The sequence below is a fragment of the Nothoprocta perdicaria genome, unplaced genomic scaffold, assembly GCF_003342845.1.
Source record: "Nothoprocta perdicaria isolate Ctin4 unplaced genomic scaffold, notPer1 scaffold_150, whole genome shotgun sequence".
Classification (NCBI taxonomy): Eukaryota; Metazoa; Chordata; class Aves; order Tinamiformes; family Tinamidae; genus Nothoprocta; species Nothoprocta perdicaria.
In genome coordinates, this window is record NW_020454650.1 from 862,512 (window position 1) to 883,904 (window position 21,393).

General features: G+C 37.5%; 2 protein-coding genes across 2 annotated transcripts in view; one reads left to right on the top strand and one right to left on the bottom strand.

Moving 5' to 3' along the window:
• Positions 1 to 906: 906 nt before the first annotated feature.
• On the bottom strand, positions 907 to 11,620 carry KIAA1143 (KIAA1143 ortholog). The gene is made up of 3 exons (XM_026034867.1): positions 11,514 to 11,620; positions 9,031 to 9,191; positions 907 to 2,026 (listed from the first exon to the last, which is right to left on the bottom strand). The coding sequence occupies exons 1-3, from the start codon at positions 11,618 to 11,620 to the stop codon at positions 1,815 to 1,817; spliced, it is 480 nt and encodes a 159-aa protein (XP_025890652.1). The 3' UTR covers positions 907 to 1,814.
• Positions 11,621 to 11,944: 324 nt separating this feature from the next.
• The window catches only part of KIF15 (kinesin family member 15), a 30,525-nt gene continuing 21,076 nt past the window's right edge, over positions 11,945 to 21,393 (top strand). The window contains exons 1-11 of the mRNA XM_026034866.1: positions 11,945 to 11,983; positions 13,401 to 13,440; positions 14,323 to 14,506; positions 15,170 to 15,246; positions 16,116 to 16,153; positions 17,004 to 17,101; positions 17,485 to 17,664; positions 18,289 to 18,498; positions 18,602 to 18,727; positions 20,192 to 20,314; positions 21,086 to 21,209. Coding sequence (XP_025890651.1) covers positions 11,965 to 11,983; positions 13,401 to 13,440; positions 14,323 to 14,506; positions 15,170 to 15,246; positions 16,116 to 16,153; positions 17,004 to 17,101; positions 17,485 to 17,664; positions 18,289 to 18,498; positions 18,602 to 18,727; positions 20,192 to 20,314; positions 21,086 to 21,209 — 1,219 coding nt within the window. The 5' untranslated portion in view covers positions 11,945 to 11,964. The remainder of the gene's footprint in view (positions 11,984 to 13,400; positions 13,441 to 14,322; positions 14,507 to 15,169; positions 15,247 to 16,115; positions 16,154 to 17,003; positions 17,102 to 17,484; positions 17,665 to 18,288; positions 18,499 to 18,601; positions 18,728 to 20,191; positions 20,315 to 21,085; positions 21,210 to 21,393) is intronic.

The following is a 21,393-nucleotide window of genomic DNA, read 5'->3' on the forward strand; positions in this document are numbered from 1 at the left end:
TAAATGCAATTATTGACTGGATTCAAATAGGACATCAATCTTATTTTAAGCGCGCCAAATAAGCAGGATATTTGGAGGGCCTCTCAAATTGTAAGGTAAATCTAAATTCCTTCTGATCCTTGGCAAGCATTTACCTCTTGATAACCATGTCTCTGAAACTGCCTTGCAGCTAAAGAGAGAAGAAAAAAAAAAAAAAAAAAAAAATGTAGCCCAGTGGATTTTTGTGCTGACAAACAGAATCCGTAAAGTTTAGCTAAATACTCATATGTGAACTCATTCTTTACAATGATCCTCAGCAAGTCAGAATATTTACTCCATCCAAGAAATACCACAAAATATTCCTTCAATATACTGTGACTCTACAGGATTTCCCATGAGTATACTTGATTTAAAAAAAAGTGTTTTCAGACAAGGTTTTACCATAGAAAATGAACAGACAGATTAATCTTCAGAAACCTTTGACTCAGTGTTTCTTTTCTTGCATATGTTTTGCTTTCTAGTCAAGTTATCATACTGTACCTCTGGCAATTCTAGCATCAAACCAGTGCCACCTCAAAACTTGAATATCCCATTATAGGTCTGCTTTTAATTCCCTRAAATCACACTATACCTATTCATCTCCAAAACTGGGGGAAGATGCACTCACAAAATTAGTATGAAATCGTACACAAACTTACATATGATTTATGCTGCAGGAAGTTACTATGCAGACAGGTAGCAATGATAAGCGGCTTGCAGGCTTTGGAGTCATCAGGTCAGCAGGTTACTCTAAAAATCCCATTTATGCCCTGAAACTTCAATTTAAAACACTTGGACTACATATAGAAAACATAATTTATTGTTTAATACCACATTAACAATTTTAAAACAGCTGTTTCATACAGCAACTTCAGATTTGCTCCTCAATGAAGCTTTATGGCCCRAATAATTTTGAACATCCTGTGGCACAGCAGCAGAACTGATTCCATAGCCTCACATCCTGTAATTCCGCAGCAGTCTCAGGTCTGGCTTACATACAATTGCAGAACACACAGCACTTTCAGGATACTTCAGAGCCACTAGACTTATTTCCACCACCTTGTTCTCCTCAATCTCATCAGCTTGTAATGCTATTTTTAATTTTACCGTGTGCTATTGCATAARCCACCCAAAAGTAGTCTATTTCAACAGTCATGGTCAAATGGTACATGGTCAAGTGAAAGGTTCATCACAGCTGTAACATTTCTTGACTTAGATTTCCTGCTTAAAATTTCCTACTGTGTGAAAAACAAACCAATAAACAGTTTTCCATAGCTTAAAGATAACATACAGGTTTTAAAATAAACAGTACCCCAAGATTATGCATCTACATATATACTTCTGAGCCAATTAAGCATGATAACTTTTGGAGATTATCCAATATGGTTGAGACATTTTCTTTTGCAGAGGCTGGGACAATCAACTAGAATCAAACTCCTTTGATTTGATTGATTGTACTAGCATAATCAATTCAAATTACCATTATGGTGCTTCTTGGATTGCAATCTGGATATGCAGAGGTGAATTTTGTTGCTCTTTTGCAATGGTAAATAACATTAACATACACGTTTAAATTCTCTTTTAAAAATAAAAAACATGAGATACTGCTTATACAGTTCCATCTGAAATGAAAAAAATGAGCTCAGTTTTGCTCTCACTAGTTTCATACTACGTTACTCTAGTTKGATTATAACAAAGAGAAGACAAAGTAAGACAATAACACTCAGTTTCTAAGAAAACACTCAATCTTACTCTCTTCCCTGAAATAATATGTAAAATATAAATACATACAACTCCTAATCATCATTTTCTTCATCATCGAATGAGAGAAGACTGCTGTTTTTTATTTGCTTAGTTGCACTCTGAGGTGTAGATGCTTCTTTTTTAGCTTTCTTCGCCTCTTGCAGCTTCTTACTTGAACTTACATTGAGATCTGAACACTTCTCTGAGGAGCGCTTGGTGGGCTTCCGGAACATAATTTTTCCATCAGCAGGTTCTGGTTCACCATCTATGAAAATGAGAGTTAAATCAGAACTCATCTTCACATGAATGATACATACACAGAACTTCACTATTGTCTTTTCTTTTTCCCCACAGCCAAAATCAGCCAGAAAATGAAATAATAAAGCAACAGTGAAAACTTTTTTTTTTTTTTGGGGGGGGGCTCATGCTGCAGTAGTTCACAATTTTTATAATGTGTATGTGATGAATATCAGAGAACCATAGTGGTTCCCTGCAGGACATTTTTCTTAAAGTAGTTTTGTGAATAAATTATTCAAGAGAAATTCCTAACAATATATTAGTGCTTGATAAGATTATGTTATGTGCAGTGCAGGCTCCAAACAATAAAACTATTAGATCAACTATATTAAATATTTTTGTAGTACAAATCAAGATATCAACTTAATTAGAGAATTTCACTTATAATTCCCTTTTTTTCTCCACCAAGAGCTTTTTCTTTTCCTCCAAAGGAAGAAAAACAGCCTAAAGAGCTTCCTTAAGGAGCACCAATTCTGTCTATGACTTCTGCAGAACGCAGACTTCTGCAGTAGTATATAGGGAAATAACACAATACAGAAAATAACTAACCAGATTTTTTGGAGATAACTCAGTATTTATAGATTAGAAAAGCATTACAATTATAAGAAATAACCAGCTATAATAAACACTAGTTATTAAAAGCATGTTTATCAATGGCTCCCTTGTGAATCGTATGCCAAAAAAACCTKAGGTGTTTAGATGCTACATATGTAACTTTAAACTTGTATATATACAGGTTTAATAAGTGTCCACAGTACACTATGGGAGGGAGAAGTTACTATTCCTTAATATATGCCATATCTGGCCAATCTAAATACAGTACTTATCAATTCTCTCAGTAGTTAYGCTAAACTTAAAAATATATATACATTTTCCTATCAAAAACTCCATTTTGGGGCTCAGAAGCTTAATGTAAAATAATTCACCTACTGATTGCTGGTCAGCTACAAGAGAACAGTGGAGTTTTTGTCTAAGGAGATCCAGGTTCTTCTAATTTAACAAGCAAATGGTAGTTGGATCCTGGAGAGCAGACCTAACTGTCTATATTCTTCTCTCAGTGAACACAGAGATTGCAGGCAGCACCAGTTGAAGCTGTGGAAACAGGACTTCAAAGCAACCAGCTACTGCAGAAGCACAAGGAGTCAGGTCCAAGTCTCTGGAGATGCTCTTATGAGAGTGGTCACTACACTTTTAGAATGGTAAACTAAAAAAACAAAATTATAACAATCCATACCTGCAAAACAGATCAGCTAAACTATGTGTTCATACTCTATGGAAAAATAGAAAACAGAAGTTTCAAATTTTGCTCTAAGCAGCCCCGCTACGTGAACTGCATTAAGCCTTTCACTTTGTCTACAAGAAGCAGTAACCAACAGAGATTTGCAATATGAGTTTAAAATCTTTATAAACAAAAGGCATAAATAGAATGAAGCTCAGAAATGCCATTAAAACAGCAACTGTGTTAGCTCTGAACTTCAAGTCCATCGTCTAATTTGTGTACTATTCTGCAATAAAGGAGAGAACATAGCGCAGTAAAACACTGTCAAAATTTTATTATACGTATGCTCAACAAAGTTCACGTCAGTAGAAAACTCAGACCAACTTCAGACAGCTAAGACGTGTCCGCAGAGCTTGACAAAGAGCGAATCAGATAAGGAGACATAGTAGGTCTGGCTCTCCTTAAGCAACTAGTGTAAAGAGCGGAACAGAAAGATTAGGCATTTTGAAAGAATATGATTTAATAGCTCAAGAATTTAATGTTGATTTGCTATGATTGTCTTTTTCAGTTAATAAAGTCACTTTATCTCTTTTAATTTTACTAGGCTGATGTACAAGCTGATGCAAGCTGCTGCTTGCATCGATGACCAACAGAAACTGATTGTTAATCATTATTAAGCAGTAAGCAGGCAAAAAAAAAAAAAAAAAAAGAGATTCAGGAAGCAATCTCACTATTGGTAGTTTTTAAAATAGTATAAGATAGAGCCCTGATAAAAGACTATGTCAGTACTATAAATTAAGGAAAGGATTTCTGATAAATGCATTAGAACACACAAGGTAAAAAAATAACCAAAATACCAACCAACCAGTCAGCATCACAGAAGAWGCAATAAAAAGTTCTTAGCTAAGATCCATGCTCAGGCCTGGATCACAAACATTTATGCTGGCAGAGTGATATATTCAGATAYGGAGTTGAAAGATCACAAGTGACATCAGCTTAAGACACTACAAATTCAGAGAAGTGTTTTTCCCTCCTTTAGTTACCAGATGCATCTCACAAGCAGAGYAGAAGTGACAAAATGTAGAAGCAAAGAGCAGTAGACTGCTCTTCAGTTCAGGGGTGAGCGGGGCAGGGTGTCTTTTTCTTTCTTTCTTTTAAATACTGTAAGAATAGCCCTGATTTAGATTCCTACTGTTCACTTGATAAAAAGCAACACAAACTCTAAATGTGATAAAACAGTGGCTTGAGCTAAGAACTCTGAGATTCAAGACAGGCAGAAGGCACTAGCTCCTCTTTGTCTCTCCTCTCTCTTTTCCTCTTCTACTTCCCATCATATAGAATGACACAAGAATAAYACTAAGAGACTTCAAATGAGTAAGGATACCTCCTGACAAATTTGGTCATCTGCATGTATCAGAATGTCCCCAAGGCCAGAAGAACAAGAAAGGCAGCAGGGAGAGAAGAGAGGGGAAAGGCGAAGGAGAAAAAAAAAAAAAAAAAGATCAATTCCAGAGACTCTAATGAATTCTAGGAGAAAGTATCTTGCAGCAATTACCATCTTTTGTGCAATTTTCATTTCTCATAAGACCATTTTTATTTATCTCTGGACTGACAGAAACCATTTATAAAATACTCTATAAAATTCTTAAGCAGAATGACTGTTGGTAAACAAATGACTTGTTTTTAAAAAGCCTGTAAGTCAGTCTACCATGGATAAAAGGATTTCAGCAAAGAAAGAGATTTTTAATATAGAGAAGGTTAAGCCAGCTAAAAAARTTCTGCACTACTATACTTGCAAAGCCAGTGTAAGAGCATTACTAAATTTTGCTCTGCCCTAGGAGGCAGCTAAGCATGGCTAGAACATTAATCAACTATTTTTGCCCAATTAATGGAAGACTGAAGCTCATCCTTTAAACAAAAAGTCAGTCACAGGAACTGCTGGTTCTTGAAACAAAAGTTTAGCCAATTGAACAAAATGAAGCAGAAAATAGTAAGTGAGATTTGTAATATCCTAGAATAATATCCCAAACTAAAGCCTGAAGACAGGGACCTTCAGATGAATACAATCATTTCAGATACATAGACAAAGGGAAGCAGAATCTCCAAACTGGTTATCTGTGGTGTTTTGGAAAACTAACAGACAACTTCTAGTCACAACAAACAATGAGAAACACATTACTTAAGATCTATCAAAATGCTTTGGCCCTACTCTCAACATGGTGGAAAAGATTAGCAGTTCTAAAATGTGCTTCCCTGRTACTCCTTCAGTCTTCACATAGTTTTACTGATGAACTGATTCAGTGCTATATATTATAATCTAGTATCTGTTAAACTCATTTCACTTTCAACTCTTGGAAAAAATAAAAGCAGTAAGAAATGTAATCAAATTACACAACCCTGAACCTTCATTACACTTACCATTTTGTGTGATAATTAGCCCAAAAAAGACAGTACAGCAAAATGTTAGTCAAAACTCTCCCTATTAAATTAGRAGCAATCATCTGCCTAAATATCCGCCTCTGACTAGAAATCAGAATTTAAAACTAGAATTCTAACTGGCAGGGCACAGATGCACACAGACGCAGAGAAACTTTCAACAAGCTCAGAACTGTCACCCAAATTTCCACTGAAAACCTGACCTCAACCTGGCCCTCTCCAGAGCAGAGGAGATGTCACATACTTTGTTGATTCCTAGATGCAAAAAAAAAAAAAAAAAAAAAAAAAAAAAANAAAAAAAAAAAAAAAAGAGCAAATAGTAACAGAACTCAAAATAGAGAGCAGCGGACCCCACAGTACAGTGGCTCCACAATCCTGCTACTCCCTATTGTGCATCTTTCCCTTCAACTGCAAGTTGATATTCCAGGGAGGAGCAGGTGATAAGCAGAAGTGCCAAAGCCCTAGTGGGGCTCAATACTAGTAAAATTATTGCATGCACTTATGCTTTAGGAAGGTCTTTTTCCACCAGAGAAGAAGCTCAGTTTCTCTGTTCAAATACATTTCAATTTTATACTGTGCTCAACTTGGTGAATCAACTGCCTTTGGACTTTTTTCACAGCATGGACTCCATCTCAATAGACTCTCCTGGACAACTGCTTCTTTCTTGTATAATCACATTTTCTCCTACTGTTACCACACAAAATTCCAGTGGCTGTTATAATAGTGGCCTATATGAGAAATTGCTCAAAAAGAGTCTTATTTTCTTTCAGTAGGCTGAAATTTCCCTCAAGACCTAGAAAGTGACACTCCTTTTTAAAAGAAGACATATGACAGCTTTACAAACACCACCACCACCACACACACATTACACTTCAAAAAAAGGGACCAGGCAGCAAACAGGAAGCTGAGCACATTTTCTCAGAGGAGCTTGAACTATATAAATATAGCCCTTGGTTCTCTCATGGCTTATCCCTACCACTTTTATATAGCTACCTACAGAAATAAATAATATCATTTACTTCAAAGCTAAGTTATGTTATAAAATTTTAAATTTTTTTCATTAATGTGCTTTTCAAAACCATAAAAATTGCAATGTATGTTTCCTCTACTGTTTTTTTTTAACTTCTCCTTTTCCTATCATTTAGATTTTTACACATACTCCTATATTAGGGCAGATTTGCAGCTCAAATCTGAATTCTCTAATCCAAATGGTAGAGAAAGACAGAAGCGCCTATGGATGTAATACTAGTATCTCTGTGCTAGCCTCTCATTCTGCTGTGAGCTCCATTTATAGCCTTGGAAACAGCCATAATGGTCAGGCAAGAAAAAAAATATCCACAACTTCTATGAACCATCTTTCTCTTTTATAGTTGTGAGGTTCCAGTTCTAGTTCACTAATTGTGTCAAGACACTTTCCTCTAAAGACAGCACTGTCAACCTATTATCTATCCACACACATGCACAGAGCAAAGCTACAGTTCTTCGCATCCTATGTTATGATGCAAGAGTTTGGGACTCTCAAAGCATTTGTGTCAACAATATCTGAATGATGAATACTCACAGTTATTTTTAACTGCATACATCAAGCATAACTTTGTGCCTTTACTGCAACAACCACTTCCACACCACTTCATCTTTTCATTGCTGAAAAGCCTATGCTATTACTTAGATAAAACCATTACAAAGAAACGTTTTCCTTTTTTTTCCAAGTGACTGTTGCCATTATTGTATCACGTTACATTCGACTATATTACATTCAACAATCATTTAATTTTGCATAATTGTTTGTAGCATAGGTTTACATGCAAAGCCGTTGTGAAAGGTCATTCAGCAAAACAATTTAAACAGATATTTAAAATCTGTACATTGCTTATGTTTTATCATACTGAAACAGAAATGCAGCTTTCACTGATATCAATTATATATATATTAGAAGGCTCYCAGATGTAAGGAAGATTTGATTTTCAGGTTATTTGTGGAAAAAAAATTCTCCCTCTTTCCTAGCTTATCTAACTCTGACTAAGGCTGACATTTTAATGAAGAAGTCCAATTTGTATTACTCCAGTTCATTTAGTTGCTAACTTTGAAAAAGTTAAAACAAATGTATTCATTAAGACTTTTGAGAACAGCTAATCACCTCTACCCAGAATTATCAAATTTTTACTTATTTTATTAAGAGTGTAAAGCAATATTCATTTTTTTTTAAAGGATTTAACAGTACAATAAAATTAGCCCTTTCCAATCAAGAGCCAGAGTACTAGATGTGATTTGAAATGAGGTATTTCATTTTWTTCACTCCTCTGTCATCATCCCACATTGATAACTGCTTTGACACCATTTTCCTGCAACAACAAACTAATGGATTGTATCCTTCTCCTTTAGGGCCCTACAGAGTTTCTTATTTGCGTATGGAAGATGGAATAAGAAGATATAATTTTCATTACTTTAAGCAGCAAAAAAGGATTTTTTTAGTGTAAAAATCTACACTTTTTTTTAGATCATAATGACATAAAGTAGGTATTTCAAACTTTTTAATAATTACATAAATACAAAATGGCACAAAACATGAATCATTGCCTGTGCGATGAACCACAGAAGTAACAAAGTCGAATTTATTATGGTTTGTTTACTACAGTCAATGTTCCAAAATACCAGCAGTGAAAAAAACATCTCTCTCTTTTCATCCTACAACCTCCCTCCATACATTCTTAAAAACCTCCTTCCACTACTCCTAGGTCTTTCCCATGCCCTCACAACCGCGGAAGTCACAGCACACACTGGGGCTGATTCTGAGGAACTAACACACAGCCATTCAGCTACCTGGCCACGTTAGGGGGCTTGCACAACCAGCCGCTCTCTCCTTGAAGCATTACATTGAGTTTACTCCTTCTACCCAGGCATTCTTTCTCACCAGCTCATATTGCTGTCTTTCAGACTCCTCACCTCTATCACATTTCACTGAGCTGAGTAATGGATTCAAAAGCTATCACAGGTGATGACAAGAAGACTGTTTATCAAGATGACACTCAACACAAAAACAAACAGATTATCACTATACGGAGGTTCGATGCACAGTCAAGAAGCATGTAACTGCAAMATCATAAAAATCTGGAGATAAATTTGCAGATTCTGGACATGCACTCAAATAGTTCAGATTAGGAATCACAAGCACAAACGATTATAGCAAAAAATAAACAAAAAAAAMCCACCACTACTAATCAGAGGTAATACTAAACAATAAGCAGTAWCACCAAGCTTCATTTTACATTTTTTCTCTCTTTTTGGCTATATAAAGCAATTAATAATTTGAAATTCACCTGATTCATTTGATTTTAAGGCCTCTTTGATTTGCTGTTTAATTTTCATTGCTTCTTCTGCAGTCAAGTCCCCTTTTTTCAGTGTCACCACTTGAGGCTGCTCATCTTCTTTGTCGCTGCCATTGTCACTGTCTTCATCTGGAGTTGGAAGCTGTTCTCTCYAGCCAGGAGAGAGACAAAATCAATTCTGATCACCACATCAAATCACAACTGCTAAAATGCAAGAGTGAGGCTAGTAATCTTGGGTGTAAAGAGGTCAGAGACAGACTTTTCTCAGTAGGGCCCAGAGAGGCACAAGGCACACACTGAAACACAGGAATTTCTGTCTGAAACTAACAAAAAGCTTTTCCTGAGGAGCACYGAAATGAGCTTCCCAGAGAGGTGGTAGTGTCTCCATCCTGGAAGATGCTCAAAAGGACATGTTCATGGGCAACCTACTCTCAGCGTCCCTAAGCAAGGGGATTGGACTAGATGATGTCCAGAGGCCCCTTGCCACCTCAACCATTCCGTGATCAATCCTTCATTTCCCTTCTGCTACAAGGTTAGTAAGGAGGCCAGGCTTTCAGTGCCAAGCTCTCCTAATACACACTGTCCAAACAACACTGAGTCACTGTCATTCCCATCAGGAAAAGGGTGTACATTACTCTGGCCCACCAGGCACGCTCCCTCATGCCCTCATGGCAGTACAGTAAGTACAGCCAAAGTCTGTTAGGATTTGCTGGCACTTGGCAACTAAACAGGCTCTTGGGGAGCTGCTGCAGCTGGGCACAAGGTTAATAGTCCAATTCCACCACTGACACACAGATTCYTGGGGAAAAAAAACAGTATGTGTTCTTTCAATTAAAGACCAAAGCAGTATGAGCTTGGAAGGTAAGAAATTCACTGCGTTTATTCATAGAAATAATATCTGTCACATCACACTAAGATACTCTTAAATGTCTGGGATCAAATTTGAATTGTCCGAGTTATATTCAAACAGTGAGAAGGAAAAGGGCAGCCATTGCAGCTTTATTATTAAAGCTATCCCATTAAATCGTAAACATTATTAACATAAGGGAGATAACTTTCCTGTTTCCACTCTCCCTCATTCATATTATGAGAAAGAATTACTTGGGCTGAAAATTTTATATAAACAAGCTTGGTCTAAGGCAGAGAATCACCACAGAAATCTCAGTCCATAATGCAAAGTTTGGTAAGATTATAGGAACTGAAAACAGTCTTATTAAAAAAAAAAAAAAAAAAGTATATGAAGTATTACCCTAATCAAATGAAGTTACCACAGGAACAGGCAAATTCCAGTCTTCCCCAGGAAATGATACAGCTCATGCTAACGGCATAATTTATCTTGAATTCATTTGTACATTTATTTTGTAACAAATCATTACTTATTACTTCACTGATCTATCTGGCTTAAGCCATATACCGTGCGTGTGCATATACGCATGCAGTTATACATACAGCTTAAGGTTCACTACATACAAGGATTGAATCTTAAAGGGCAGTAAAGGCAAACGGGGCTAGCAGTGAAAGCCTATACTTTGTTTGTAATACAAGGATTTATCACAAATAACTTATCTCTCCTAACTGGATGACACTTATTATTTGAACAAAAGCCATAAGRACCATTCTACGTTAAGTAATGAACTATCATAATTAAGTACCATTTAAGAACAGTGTCATACAAAGTTACTTCAGAAAAGAGGCCGTAGCTTTTGAGTGGCAAAGCTGGGTTTAACAGTAGCTAAACCAGTTGTATGTCACCCTGTCCCAAACATCTTTCCAATAAGGGCCTTGCCAATCCTAACAATTTGTCCCTGCTGTTTGAYGGGTTGTTTTCCTCTCCCTGCCCCAAAGGTTGCTACATACAGGTCACCTGCAGGGTCCTCCCAGTGTTTCTGCCTGTACGACTAGACAATAACATAACTGCACAAACAGGACTACCACAAAAATTGCACTACAGCTTAAATTTAAAAATCAGGCGTCTTCTACAGGAAGCAACAAATCAATCCATAATACACTGAATTATGGTATGACTTACGAAGACTGTTTTTCTTAGGGGATCCTGCAAAACACTGGAATTGGCAGAAACTCTGCAGTTTGGTAACACATACGCAAAACATTTGACTCACATCCTTATGGGCCCAGCTCTGCACCTCACCATCACACTAGTGTTTGCATCAGCTGACCTAGCTTCAGGACACCACACCTCTTTGCCAGTATATTTTCTTCTCCCTCTATTCTTAAGACCTCAAGCACCTCTCATTCCCTTCCAGATTTTAACAAGCCTGGAGCATCACAATCATTTCCCGCCACGGCCCACACAGATCGCTGGGCACATGAACACGRGCCGTGGGAAGATCCGGCAGCCCACGGACCCGGGACTAGCGGCGACGGCGGCAGCAGAGGCAGGGCCCGAGGGGGAGGTGAAGGGGACCGAGGAGGGGGGAATATCCCGCTGTCGCCGCGGGGGCCAGGCCGTTACCTTGGTTTCCACCGTGGGCCCCTCCCGATACCCGACCTGCCGCTTGAAGCGGCTCAGRAAGGCGGGCTCGGCCGGCCGCACATAGGAGACCTGGTTCCTTTTGCTCATGGCGGCACCAGCCGCCGTCGCCGCCCCTCCCCCACCGCGCCCCGTCCGTTAACGGCCGGCCCCCTCACGCGCTTCCGGCTCTAYAGGAGCGCGTAGAGAGGGAAATGGCGGCCCTAGAGGGACACACTTCCTCGCTTCCTCCCCGTCACGTGACAGGGGAGCGGCGCCTCTCCAGCCAATGGCAGCGGAGGAGGCGGTGCCGGGAAGGGGCGGGGCGCGACATGGCGGCGCCCACCGCGCCTCAGCGTGGGGGTGTGGCCGTGCCGCCCGCCGCTGTTAGCGCCAAATTCAAACGCGCCGCCATTTTGGGGCCGGCGGCCGCGGGGGCGGGCGGCGGCAGCACCATGGCTCCCGGCACCAAAGGTGAGCGGCAGCCACCACTACCACCCCCGCGCCGCCGCCGCCGCCGGGCCCCGTGCGCGGAGCGGGGCCGGGAGAGCGGGCGGCGGCGGCCGCCGTGGCCCTTGGCGCGGGGGGAAGCGGGCGGGCAGCGGGGCCTGCGCAGGGGCCGCGGCTCGGGCACCCCCTCCCGTTGTGCCGCCCGCCCTGCGCCGCTCGGGGTGATTCCCTCAAATCTCCCCTGCGTGTGAGAGCTTCGGCTCCCATCGGTGCGAGGGGCTCGTGGCCCTGCAGTGCCCGTAACCGGGACCAGCCCCTTCGTTTGGGAGCTGGGCACCGGTAACTGCGGCCCACCATAAATAACCGTCTCTTTACCCGCCTCTTTACCCGTCTGTCTGATTTCACTCCTTCAAATGTACCAGTTCCCTCGTGCTAACTSGTTTTGACACTTCCGAGTCCAGTGTCTATCCTTTGGCTCTATGAAGCTAATGCCTTGATGGAATGTTTTGTGGATTGTGGCCGGCAGGCTCCAATGCTCTGCCTTGTCCTGCATCCGTTTGGCACACGTAGGAGCAGGATGGTTGTGCAGCATAAACGYTAGTCGAGATCTGTGCCTTTGTGCCTTATTACTAACCCGACTCTTAAAGTGTAGGTTTAAATCCTCCTGCAGTAAAAGTTGTCTAAGTTTAGAGACCTGATATCTTGGTAAATCACCTCTGGTTGTCATTCTATTTGTATTTACTTGTATCTTTAAATTAGAATCTCTTATCACGCTGTGTGAAATAATTTCGTGTTAAATTCCTCTTTAGGTAAAAAAGCAATGATCCTGCTTGTCCCCAGAGTCATTTGTGCAATCTGCCTGACGTGTCAAGCTGTGCAGAACAATGATCATGTGCACAGGAGAACCGTGTGCATCGCAGACTGATGCTCAGTCTTCTTCCAGTCGTGTGAAAGCAGAAACAGTGCCCACAATTTGCGGGTGCTGTGATTTCTCAGGCACATCAATAAAGCTATTTCATACTGTGGCRATGTTTTTCCTGCACTGAGTTAATAATTTTAAAGCATAATGAAAACAGGCAATTCTATTCATATTTATGTTTCGAATTCTCCAAAGCTCCTGCAAAACTTCATGTGTATTCACATAAAATTCATGTTCAATAAATATATTCATTTTAATTGGTGACCTGTGCACATAAAGTTAAAGCTTCTGTGTGCTTATTTTGCAGGACTAGAGGTTTCTATCTTTGCAAGAAAAATCCTGTCAAAGACTTACAGTTTTTGYTCAGTTCTGCATCATCATGGAATGAACATAGAAAAAGATGTTCATCATTTCCCTCAATGTTGTTTACAGTATTTTCTATTTAATTGCTTTTGAGATAACTCCATGCACTTGGTATTTCACATAAAGTGAAATTTATGTATTTTCACTTCTGTTTTGCAGATTTGCGTGACTCTACGTTACCTTTGTTGAACTCGCCTAGGTAAAGAAATATTTGTCAGTTCTTTTATATGAGTAATCATATTGCAGCAAACGTGCAAACGTTAGTTTTCCTTCAACGATTTTCTGCACAAGATTATTGTCTTTCTCTCTAAACTTAAAATTACTCTTAATTAAAATGGTGTTTCAAGACATCAGGTTCATCTTGGAATGCTGCTATGAATTCTCATTTGCCTTTGGATTATCACCAAAGGGACAGTAAGCTTGAAATTCTTCAGGAAGTCCTATACTACAAGAAAAATCAAAATTTGTGTCCTMACCCAAAATAATATTATATACTGAGAAAAGTTTTGGCAACTTATTGTCATTTGTCTCAAATCCAGTACCACATACCTCTGCACTGCTCCTTGAATTTAGCCCTTTCCTCTRCCATATCCCTATCCCACATTCCAGTCATGAAGTCATCTTACCCCCTTAAATTTATTCTATTCCTTTTGTGAGCAGCAATGAAAAATGCGAGTAACTTTCTCACTGGAATATATCATCATCTGCTTCGTGTATAAAATCTTTTCTCACCTCCAGTAGCAAGAAAGATGCTTGAACCGTGAAATCTTAGCCTCAGCCTATTCTAAAGCCTTTACTATACTGAAAGCTTTGTTGTTTATAGTCTATGTGCGTGTCAAGTTCCCTCTGAAATGTGCTTTTAGAGCTGAAGTTAAATGTAACAGCCATAAATCCCAGTTAACTTGTTCTTTGTTCTTAAATCTGCCTTATCTTCAGCTTCAATGAATCTGACTTGTAATGAATTCATGACTTTTGTCTGAATTCACATGCTTAATCTGATTTTTGTGATTTCATTTTATGAAACAGCTGATAGATCTATTTCCAAATAATCCAATGATCTAATGCATAAATATTCATTTAGTGTTGAAGGTGATGCTATCAAAGTTTATGTAAGGGTACGGCCCCCTTCAGAGGGAACTGCATTACCTGATGGAGATCAAGGCTTGTGTCTGTCTGTACTTTCAACAAACACCATTCGTCTGCATTCGAAGCCTGAGCCAAAGATCTTCACTTTTGATTATGTTGCAAATATGGAAACAACGCAGGTAAAACCTTTTAACACTATGGCACTTTTTTTTTGTATGGATTATGGCAGCATTTACATTAAACCTTTCTTAAAAGGTTCTTTCTTGGGTGTTAATTTTTAATGCAATGGTATTGGCTTAAAACTTTTATTTAGTACACAAATATTACACTAAAAAACACTCTGAGAAAGGCTATGATTTGGAGCTGAACTATCATTGCAGGTTTAAGAAATATGTGATAATAGATGAGAGTAACAGTTGTTCGGATTACTGAATACAGCACAGTGCAACTGATCTACGGCAAACAGGACCTTTTCAGTGTGATGGACTCATYTTTAACCTACTGATGGTACAAACAACTCGTATAGTTACAACCTAAAACAGTAGACAATTGTTAACGTGATATATTTTTGGAAGTCTTCATTATGATGCTCATTTTCACTGTTCTTTTAGACTGAAACAAGATTTTTTTTTCAGGATGTGTGATTTTGTGTCACAAACACTTACAATATATTGTTGTGTTGCAAAAGAACTCTAAGGGTACGATGCAATTGTGGCTTTAAATAATGCAATGTATTTTATATGTTAGAGGGTTAGAGCATAGCGAATGCTAATAGACAAGAGATTTGAACCACAGGTGCCAACCACCTTGTTTTTCTTCTCTCCCCTCTCCCTTGTTTCCAGGAGTCTGTATTTTCAAGTGTGGCCAAAAACATTGTTGAATCCTGTATGAATGGCTATAATGGAACAATCTTTGCTTAGTAAGTCATTTACTGGTATTTCCTGTCAATTGCAACACTTCAGAACTTTGTATAAAKGAGTGCAAGTGGTTTTTAGGCCCAGAGCCTGGCTTAACGATACAGTAAGCCTTTAAAGTGCTTCCCTGTTTAGTGTACCACCACGTAGGGACTATTCTTGCAGTATTGAAGAGGACTTCTTACTATAACATTACATCTATTTATAGMTGTTGTGCTTCTAAAACATAGTCAATAACGTCAGTTGTAACTAATTCCAATTTTACTATTTACTCTTACATTAAAAATACAAATCTTATTGTGTTGTTAAAGAGAAGGACAGTTGTTTTCATTATGTCAGCATTTGCAAAACTGTCAACTGAAATCTTCTTTGTTATAAGGTATAAAYGCAGAAAAATGAAATGAAATTGCCCTCAAGTTTTTGTAGCATGGTTAATAGCTGTTTATAAAAAGGATTTATTCAATTTGGAAGTGAGGATTCTTTGTTTTGTTTTTGTTTGTGTTCTACAAACTCAACGCAAAGCCCAAAACATTGAGTGCAAAGTTAATTTTATGTGTAAATTTGAAAGCTCTCATTTCAATGCTGAGTTCCACTGTTTCCATCTTTAGCAGAAACAAAGAAAATGGCTGGAGGAGGAGGAAATATGACTTATATAAGAGAATTGTTGTCAGATTTACTGTTATATTTTCATAGTTTTTTTCTTTTTTTTAGCTAACTGATTTTCTACTTGGCCATGGCGCTTTTTTTTTTTTTTTTTTTTGGCTTTTTCATCAAATTCTTACTTTGGGAGAAAATATTTTTGATATTAAACTATGAACATATCATAAAATATGCAGATAAGTGAAAATTCACAACCAAATTTTTTTCTTCTTAGTGGCCAGACAGGATCTGGAAAAACTTTTACTATGATGGGTAAGTTCTTAAGCTTAATCTTTCAGTGATTTCTTAATCTTTTTGTCTTGAGTTGAAATACCGTCTGTCTTGAACATCAGAGGTAATGCAGATTTTTGTTTTACTATAAATGTATATTTTTGTCTTTCTGCAAATGGTTTAAAAAGAAATGGCCCACCACTCAATGCAGTTGTTTATGCTCTATCCCRAAAGAGTGATGAGTAGTTCCTCATTTTGAAAATGTATAATTTCTCTGCTTTTCAGCAGGAAAAAGYTTTTCAATGAAATGAAAAGCTTTAGTAAGTTGTCTCAAAAATGAATAATAGTTCTGGTTTTCCAATATGGATCTTCCACATGAAAACATAGTAAGGTTTTAAAAATAACTGTGTCCTAGCCAACTAGATATTTAAGGTCCCCTGTGTATATAAAGGAAGCCTTCAGTATTCTGCTGTACAGAGTGYTAGTTTTAAATGGTAACTGTGCTTGCCTTTACTTGTGTTTAGAAATTATTTGAGCACAGAGCCTTTTTCCTCAGTTCCTCAGATCAGGGATAAGGCAGCTGCGCTGGAATGCCTGCCCATTTGTATATGTGCTATATGGAAGTCCTTGTAGTTTATGCTGTTTTAGATTTGCAATATCTTTAGCAGTCGCGTTACCTTTCATGAGCATCACTTAGAATACATTTAAATCTGATTATGGAATATAATCTTATATTTTGAAACATGATTTTGATATGCTTATTGAGTGTTTTGCCATATATTGAATAAAACCTGTTTGCTTGAGTCTTCTATAAGATATCTTAAAAGGATCGATCATTACTATTGAACAATATTAACTAATTAAAACTTTTTTTGGTTAAAAATCTCCTTAGGACCATCTGATTCTGATAATTTCACTCACAGTCTGAGAGGTGTCATTCCACGAAGCTTTGAATACTTATTTTTTCTAATTGAACGTGAAAAAGAAAAGGTATGCTTATTTTTATGTTTATCACTGCAATAAAAGTTACGTTTAAAATTTAAGATTGGTGATTAATATTTTTTTGGCAAGCCTGGTGTGTCCCAGTTAATCTGCTAAATTACAGCTGCCCTGCATCAGTATTATTAACAGGCARCACATCCTTTGAGTTATCTGCTGAATTATAGTGGTCTTTCTTTGGACTCAAGTGTGCTTATATTTTTACTCTGTAAACGCATCCAGCTTTCTGTGTAACAGTTATCRTTTGGGCATCGGAGGTATCTAATATACAGAACATATTTGCAAACTATTGGTTCATGTGCATAAACTTATTGCCAAAATGCCAAACTTAATAAAGCCAATCTGTTTATAGTGTAAATTACCATGTTTTTCAGGCTGGCAGTGGAAAGAGTTTTCTCTGCAAATGCTCCTTTATTGAGATCTACAACGAACAGATATTTGACTTGCTAGATTCTGCTTCAGCAGGACTCTTTCTCAGAGAGCACATCAAGAAAGGAGTCTTTGTTGATGGTGCTGTTGAACAGGTGCTGTCATCCGCTGCGGAAGCGTACCAGGTAGCCCTTCAGTTGCTTTTTAATGTTTGGCTAATACATCTCTTTGCTGATTTGGTTAATATTTCCATTTGATTCAAATATATGTTTCTGAACTGTGTCTGTGACACCCTCTTCCACTATCTCTGGTTTCCAAGAAAAACAGTGGAAAAAATCTCGTTTCTAGGAGATGTTTTCTGACAATCCAACAAATGTAAGTTTGGAATATATCAATTACAGTAGCAGAAGTCTTTCCTTAATGCATGCACTGTGCATCTCTGGAATAGCAACAGAAAACWGCTACTAGAGCAGTATGTACGTTCCAGAAATTCAGGTTTATTCTTTCAAGGTGGTGAGGACACAATACTTCTGCATTTTTAAATAATTCCTTGCTTGTATTCTGCTAACATACCCCACTGTTGGATATGTTATACTCTCAAACTGTAGTTGCTCTATAGGAGGAAAGAAGTGGTGGGTTTTTTTTTTTAAGTTTGCTGCTCTATTTTTTTCCTTTTAAAATACTTTCTTATTTGGAAAAAAAAAGAAAGTTGGGTTTGGGGCAACTGTTACTTTTGCATAATTACTGGGTACAGTCTGAAATACTTGATACTTTTTTTTTTTTTTTTTTTTTTTTTAATTTATGCTTAGGTATTAACTATGGGCTGGAGAAATCGCCGTGTTGCCTCTACCTCAATGAACAGAGAATCCTCGAGATCACATGCAGTCTTCACTATCACAGTGGAATCAATGGAGAAAAACAATGAGATTGTGAACATTCGCTCTTCCCTGCTCAACCTGGTAGATTTGGCAGGATCTGAGAGACAAAAAGACACCCACACAGAAGGACTGAGATTAAAGGTCAATTCTGTAACATTGGTGTTTCTTTTATTATTTTTTTCAGGCATATTGTCTTGCCCCATCTCTGAAAGAGACTCTCACTTCTGTTTCCTCCTCTTTTTAGGAAGCAGGTAACATAAATCGATCACTAAGTTGTCTGGGCCAAGTCATCACGGCGCTTGTTGACGTGGGTAATGGAAAACAGAGACACATTTGTTATCGGGATTCCAAGCTCACCTTTCTGCTGCGGGTGAGATACATCAATAGGATTTTATGATAGTTGAGAGAGGAAAGAAAATTTGGGGGGTTTCACATTAAAAAGATGAGCTTTGGTTCATAAGAATGTGTGTTAATATCTCTTAGATAATCAATTTGTGTGTGCAGCAACATTTCAAAATCTTTCTGCATGTAGCTGGGTTCTTAGATTGCTTAGGAGATTCTGCAAATCAATTTCCTCTTTCTTTTTCCCTTCTTTTTAAAAAATAACATTATCCTCAGAAATAGGAGGATGGTTGTGAAAGAAAGCTTGAAAAATATTGGTCATGATTGATAATTTTTGTGTAACAGGTCACTGAGGSTGTGAAATGTGTTTTTGCAGATATGTAAAAACAGAAGAAAGGCATGTGTTATTTAAAAAAAAAAAAAAAAGCATATTTTTCTTTCCTACAATTTGGGCATATTGAAGTGCTTAGAAACTYCCAGAATTATCCTGTGTGTGATAAGGTTTTGTGTGATGTTAGGAATTAGACTTAGTTTCCTATTTTGAGAACTCATGGGCTCTTTTCAAGATRAATAACAAAATAAACAAAGGTGGAATGGCCAAAGATTTTTCTAGTGAATGCCAGCACATAGGAAAATTCTGCAACTAGCTAATAAAAGGTAACTCTAATTTTGTATTATAATACAGTAATATCGCAGTTAGTGACAATATAGACTTTTGTGATCACAGCAGAATTTTCCAGCCATTCATTTTCCCAGTTTGTGTAGATCTCAGACTCACAAATCTTGGAAGATTTTTTTGTGTGTTTTTTTCCAGTGCAACCTAAAATACATAGAAACTGGAAGAGAATTGCAACTGTCTCAGCTACAGAGAGAATGCTGTGGAAACTTGTGGGCTTTTGCTTTTAGCAAAAGTTTTAATTGCTTTTAGCCTCTACCTTCTCCGCGGGGTTGAGACCTCCGTGACAAATTGCCCTGAGATGTTTGAAAACATATGCAAAATGGAAAGGTTCCACTTATTTCTTTGGTCAAGTTGCCCAATTGTCCATGGATCTTGTGTGGTTTGGGGTGGKTTTTTTTGTTTGTTTTATTTTTTGACAACCACTATTATAAGATTCATAAGAGCAATGAGTAGGCTAGATGACCTTCACACAGTGCCAATACCAATGTGCTAATAACCAAGTTTGAAGTGAAAAATCTACTTTTTTCCTTCATTTTTTGCCCATGTTGCTTAATATTACTAATCATCAGTTACTCACATTGATTATTAGTAATATAAAATCAGGATTTTTAAAAATAAATATTTTCCTTAGTAGTGTTCTTTATATTAAGTTTAGAAATGAAAATTCAGAAACTTAAAAAGCATAGAAATTTGTTAAATGAAAACCCCATTTTGCAGTTTGCTCAAAATGTTAGCTACTGTTAAGAAGAAGGTGATGGCTTCCTGCTATAACCCAAAACACACAAATGCAGCAGCTTCTGTGTTTTCAAACAGGATTCCCTTGGCGGTAATGCAAAAACCTGTATCATTGCAAATGTTCATCCTGGATCCAGGTGTTTTGGTGAAACACTGTCCACTCTTAATTTTGCTCAGCGAGCAAAGCTGATTAAAAACAAGGTGAGAGTGACTATTTTTTTTGTGTGACAACTAACTTTTATCTTTTAAATTCTTTTAAATTACATATTCATTGCCAAACGAGATAACTTCCTTGAAATACTCTCRTACTCTCAGCAACTCAAAAATATTTATGAAACTAAACTTAGATTTCTAAAATAATCTATGTATAATGTGATTTTTGTTTTGAATGTTAGTTGGGTTTTTTTGAGAAGACTTGTTTTATTTTCATTATGAAATGAGTGCAGCAACTAGAGAGTAGATGAATAATAAAAAAGTTAGAAAAYTTTATTTTTTATCTATTGTTTGTTCTTGGAGCGTTCCATTAAAATCCATATAATGTAACTATATCTATTAAAATCTAAAATTGTGATTAAAAATGCTTTGATAGTATTTTAGTGCCTCTAGTTTCTATATATGTCAACATCCAAGAAAATTATTTCTATCTTAAGTGGATTATGACAGTTTGACATCTGATTGGTACCTCTCCGTTAGTGTATACTGCTTACCTTTAGTCAAGAAAGTTTTGGGGTAAATTCTTCAACAAAGAAGAAACTAATTTTTTTCCTGAATGTGATTTTTTTGTTGAAGTATAATTTACTGATATCTCAGAAAACTGAATGTTGCTTTTTCCAYTAATTCTTTTTCCCTAAGATGGAAAGACTTGAAGTAGTTGCATTTCACTGTGCAGAATTTGAGTTTACTATTATCCTATATGTTCTAAGATTTTTATTTGTAACTCCTCCTATTTTTCTCTTAACATATTTGTGAAAGGCTGTGGTAAATGAAGACACACAAGGAAACGTGAGCCAGCTGCAAGCTGAGGTGAAGAAGTTGAAAGAGCAGCTTGCTCAACTTACTTCAGTGCCATCAGTACCTGGAACTTCTGTTTCTCAAGGTAAGAGATGGGTAGGGGGAGAAAACTTTCTTTTTCAGCCCAGTATGTTGGAGCTTTATGTAGATTATTGAGTTTCTGAATAGTTTTTTTCTTTGTGGGGGTTGGCCTACAGAGACTGCATTCCTCTTGCAAATAAATTGCTTATGTTTGTATATAATGTTTTTCAGATATTGTTAGCCTGATG